This window comes from Quercus suber, unplaced genomic scaffold (genome assembly GCF_002906115.3).
Source record: "Quercus suber isolate HL8 unplaced genomic scaffold, Cork oak 2.0 scaffold_43, whole genome shotgun sequence".
NCBI lineage: Eukaryota > Viridiplantae > Streptophyta > Magnoliopsida > Fagales > Fagaceae > Quercus > Quercus suber.
Window position 1 is genome coordinate 592,944 of NW_027069508.1, and position 5,381 is coordinate 598,324.

The 5,381-nt window shown below is 33.3% G+C and overlaps 1 protein-coding gene across 1 annotated transcript; it reads left to right on the forward strand.

The window, feature by feature from the left end:
- On the forward strand, positions 1-3,247 carry LOC136066687 (GDSL esterase/lipase At5g42170-like). Its single transcript, XM_065771407.1, is given in 5 exon segments — positions 1-250; positions 585-709; positions 1,693-1,849; positions 3,070-3,189; positions 3,192-3,247. Coding segments are annotated over 5 exon segments (708 nt in total).
- The last annotated feature ends 2,134 nt before the right edge of the window (positions 3,248-5,381 follow it).

Consider the following 5,381-nt stretch of genomic DNA (forward strand, 5'->3'; position numbering starts at 1 on the left):
ATGGCTTCTGCATCTTCATTTATACTTTTCATACTTCAAGCTTGTGCTTATCTATTTTTCGACACCATAGGAGCTCAAGCAAATAAAACATTTTCGGCAATTTTCTCATTTGGAGATACGATTCTTGATACAGGCATGAATAACAATCTTCTCTCAGGTAGGTGCAATTACCCTCCGTATGGAAGAGACTTTCCGGGAAAAGTTGCAACAGGAAGATTTTGTAATGGAAAAAACCCCACAGACTTGATAGGTATAATATCGTAAACTCTTTTACTTACCAAACATCTCTATCTCATGCATGATGCATATTTTATGTATCATATATAAAAAGTTTCTGATTTGCTTTTGAGTCCTAGTGTCCAAAAAATTATAGGTATTGTTTTCGTAAATTTTTGTTATTTTTGTTGAAAGAGACTCTCAAAAAGAATCTACAAATTTTAGTTGAAAGTGACTTGTAAAAAAAAATCTAAATTATAGTAATTTTTAAACTATAGGGTTGAAAGTAATACCTCAAAACTTTAAGGTTTAATTTGAAAATAACACCAAATTTTTGTGGTTATTCACCCATTTCATATTCATTTTAGCGGAGACCTTGGGAATTAAAGATATTGTGCCAGCTTATCTTAAACCAGACCTTCAAAGTGATGATCTCCTAATAGGTGTAGGCTTTGCTTCCAGTGGCTTGGGAATTGATCCATTAACATTTAAGGCCATTTGGATGCAACTTATTTTTGTTAAAACTGAAAACTGAAAATTGAACTAAAAACACTGTAGCAAAATAATTTTTAAATATGTGAATAGTACTGTGAGATCCATTTTTAATATTTTTTTTTTAATAAAGTGGTTGTGGGTTCCATGAACAGTGTTGCTACAATGCATAAACAGTGATAATTCTCCCCTGAACAGTGCTGCTACAGGTTAACATATGTTGCTAAAAAATAAAAAAATAAAATAAAAAAAGAGGAAAAAGCTGAAAGTTGCAAACGCACTATCCAAACAAATACCTAGTACACTGGTATCTATCTTTTATGTTTATTTATTAGGACATTAATGTTTGTCCTTTTTAATTTGGCTCTATCACAATTTAGTATACAAACTTTCAATTGTTACAATTAACCGCATCATGTTTTGGACAAAAATCAAATTGTTTGGATTTTGTCAAAAGTATTGCTTTTGATTTCATCTTAATTTAAACTTTAGGGATCAAAATGTAACAATTAAAAAAATCATGGAACTAAATTGTTATTGGATGGAATCACAAGGTAATTTTTTCAACCAAAACGTGCAAAATAGAATTTGGACAAAACCCTAATAATTTTATTTTAAAACAAAATTTAGGAGGTGAAATATAAGAATTGAAAGTCTTTAAACTAAATTGTTACCTAGAAGAACCACAAGACAAGGGATATGATGCCCCTCCTATCTCTTTTATTCATAGAAATTAGTAAATTACGACATTTAATTTGCTGGTTTTCAATTAATCTAAAGGATAGTACTTCAACTCCCTCAATTGTATCTTCTGCCCCTCTATGTTTTAGTTGATGGGATCCAATACCAAAAACACGAGACAACAAAAAATCCGATTAGAAAAGCTGAATTAATATTTTTTTCTTAATCTAATAATTACACATAATTTACTGTGCTTTCAAAATTCTAGGCTTTCTTGCAATTTAATTGTTTTGTTGGAATCAGGGAGTTGTGGCAATGTCTCAACAGTTACAATACTTCAAGGATTACATAGATAAGCTAACAGGGGTTGCTGGTGAAGAGAAAGTAAAAGCCATCATAGCCAACAGCCTCGTTCTAATGTCAGCAGGCAACAATGACATTGGAGTATCATACACTGCTGGTTTGAGGAAATAGAGTATACTTTTCCTGCATATTGTGCTCAATTGGTTACCTGGTCTACCACTTTTTTGGAGGTAAATTTCTTTCATTATGATTTATGAAGGCCCTAAGTAACTTTTTAACTAAGTATATGCCATGCACTTCATTAAAAATCTATGTTTCTAAGAGGTAACAAAGAGCACCAAGCACCTAACCATTTCCATGCACTTCATTTGTGAAGCAACTGTATACACTGGGGGCTCGGCGATTTGGTGTTCTTAGTACTGTAGCATTTGGATGCGAGCCATCAGCAAGATTTATAGGAGGGTCATCTTATTCAATGGTAGCAAACCTAGGTGCACAAATGTACAATAATCTGCTTAAAGCAGGAATAGCCTCCCTTCAAAGCAAGCATCCCGATGCCAAGCTGGTCTTTTTCGACATCTTTACCCCTCTCGTTAACATCGCCAGTAATCCTCAGCAATTTGGTAAATGTCATTATTATCATTTTTTTTTTTTTTTTTGTCTTAAAAAATCTGGTAATCTTTTACCTGAAGCTTTCGTTTTGCTATCATCCAAAGCGTATTTGCCTACGGAAAATACTATAACTACAATCAAATTTTCTATAAAGTACTTATCATATATGATTGGTGCAGTACATCAAGTTTAATAGGAAATGTTGAAGGTACTACGAATTTAGATCACCCTCCACCTATTTTTGGAACTATTGAATTATAAAATGTGAAAGAAAAAATCCTGCAAAAAAGTCTTATAAACCAACGTGGCAATATATCAAATTGATGTCACTTTAATAACATAATAAAATATTGATGTGAAAGATATTACAAATTTTACTTTATAAATCTTACTAATTGATAAGCTACTATTCTCATAAAGATTATTTAGATATTTATTTATTAGTTATTGAAGTGACAACAATATCACATTCCTTGTCACATTAGTTCGTAAGTATTTTGTAGTAAAATTTATAATAATTTTAGAGTTTTCATATAGTAAAACTACTTTTTCATTTTTGTGATTGACTAGACATTAGTTTGTAAAGTTTATGTGTAAAAATATAGTATCCGTAAGGTTATTCTTCGTTAATTACTTCTACTATTTTGTTCTCAAAAGTTAAAACATCACTTTGTAAAGTTTATGTAATATGATACATTATAATTGAACTTTGTAGCACCAATTTGGTGATGCATTTCTAATTTGTGACTGTTCTTAAAATTTCAGGCTTTCAAAATGCAAATTTTGGGTGCTGCGGCGGCTCTGGTTTATGTCTTCCATTTAGTCCATTCGCTTGTCCAGATGCTTCTACCTATGTCTTTTGGGACTTTGTTCACCCTACTGAAAAACTTATAGAATAATTGTCTCTGATGTACTCAACAAAACCCTTTCAAGCTTCTCTTGAAGCAATTCTTGTTTTCTGGTGTAGGTTGCAGCAACTCCTAATAACAGGGGAGAAGTTTTAAGAAGGGAACGTTAGAGTGGGAAGCTTTGTTTTGTTAGTAGTGTTGATGTTTGAAATATAGTGTTGCTTGTTATTAGGGGTGGTTGCTTAAGTAGAAAGAAGTTGTAACTTGTAAACCGATAAGGTACCAACGGGTACGTAGTAGTCTTTGGTTTTTAGTAGGGAAGTTGTTTTATGGTTCTGTGGTGAATAAATTTTATAGTGATTCATTTGAATAAAGCATCTGAAAATACTTATCCAGTTATCTAGTGGAGATCGAGATTATCTCAACTCAATCTCATCTTTATTATCTCGTTTTTCCTCAATTTCGGTCAAAAAAAGAAAGAATCAGGTAAAGCTTGGGTTCAATGTTCAATTGTAATGGACCCATTGAGATAGTGATACTTGTTTGTTTTTGGTCACATGTCATCATCTCAACAGGTCACGATGCAATGAACCCTAGCCAAGTTTGAAAGAATTTTATGTGAATGTAGTTTTTTTCCCAATACTTCAAAATATTTTTTGAGGTCCAGGCCTTCACTTGAGGAGTGTGAAATAAAATACAAGAGCCTCCTTCCTAATTTTTGAGTCTGCTTAGTGCAAACACATGACTACCAGTCTACCACTTCTAACCTTACAGTTACACACACTCCTACTGTCTTGCTTGTTACTTCAACATAAAGTTATGGTATTTACAAAATTCTATTGAGATTTTGTCAGCAATTTTTGTACCTTACAACTTAATACTCGATTAACAAGAACAATTGGGATCATAATTTATCATGGATTAGTCGTACATGCTTGGTGTCAACATGTTGACTGACTCAATCACATTGGGTTTGAAAACTTTTAATCATTGTTGATTAAGAAGATTTGGGTTATTGACTAATTTGGTATGGTTAAGTCGACGAGCAGATGATTTTGTTGGTTATCATGTAGATGTTGAAGATCAAAGGTGGTGTATGCTTTTCGAGTTGATGGAGATCAAGATCTTCCTTGAATCTAATGGACATGAGGTGGGTGAGAGACGATGGTGGTTGGTGAGGTGAGCTATAGGGCATAGCCCCATAGGGGTGTCAATCAAATTGGGTGTATTAGGTTGGAGACATGCCATATCACATGCAATACATGTTACTCACTTGATTGGTTGAGTTCAGTAAAAGTACAAATGTTATTTCTTATTAGGGATTAGAGCCAAACTTTGTCCTTTAGATAATCAAAAGATTCAAAACCAAACCTAACCTATAAGGATGGAGTCACACTAAGGCCTAATGGGGCTGGTCTGAGTTGCATGAAAAAAACTATAGATATATTAGAGCCTATACGTGCAAGTTAGATTTGAGTTTATTTATGGAAGTGAAATAAGTTATCTAACAATACATTTACATGAGAAAACTCAAAAAGATGCAAGTTTTGACATGACAGTCAAACAAGAAATAAAGAAAGTTATGATAAGATATGAAAAACGTGCACATTTAAACAAGAAGAAAAAGCAAATTATCAAAACAACACAGGATGTATGTAGAAAACCCTAGAGAATGAATAAAAAAACCACTATTTAAGCAAGAACATAACATTCTTACCTGGCTCAGCTTGTATGAAAAAGAGATTAGTTTACAATGAAGTTATCTTTCCTTCCTACCAACTCTCCACTTTCATCTCAAAATATTTATTTGGGTTCTTGCCCTGATAACACAGCTACATGTTCCTTTTATACTCTAAAGAATATGGCTGAATATAAGGATAGGTGTCAAGTCATCATATTCTCTCTTTTGAATCTTTTCACAGCTGTGATATTATCTGCTAACTAAGGGATAAGAACTGTGCCAAGATGGCACTGGGACTTGTAGGTAGGTAGCTTTGTCACTACTTGGGAGAAAAGTCTTGGATATTGAGAGGGACATCATAAGTACTGTGATTGGTACATATGTTCCCAAGGTGACTTATTGTGCATTCAACCAATAAAGGGTGTCCTCATAGTCTCTCACCTTAGAAAGTCACTATCTCTCTTTTGTGAGTGCTTGAGTACCATGCCATGTGTAAATCTTACTTCCTTCCCAAGGCAGTCACACCTTTAGCACAAACCAAGACAAGA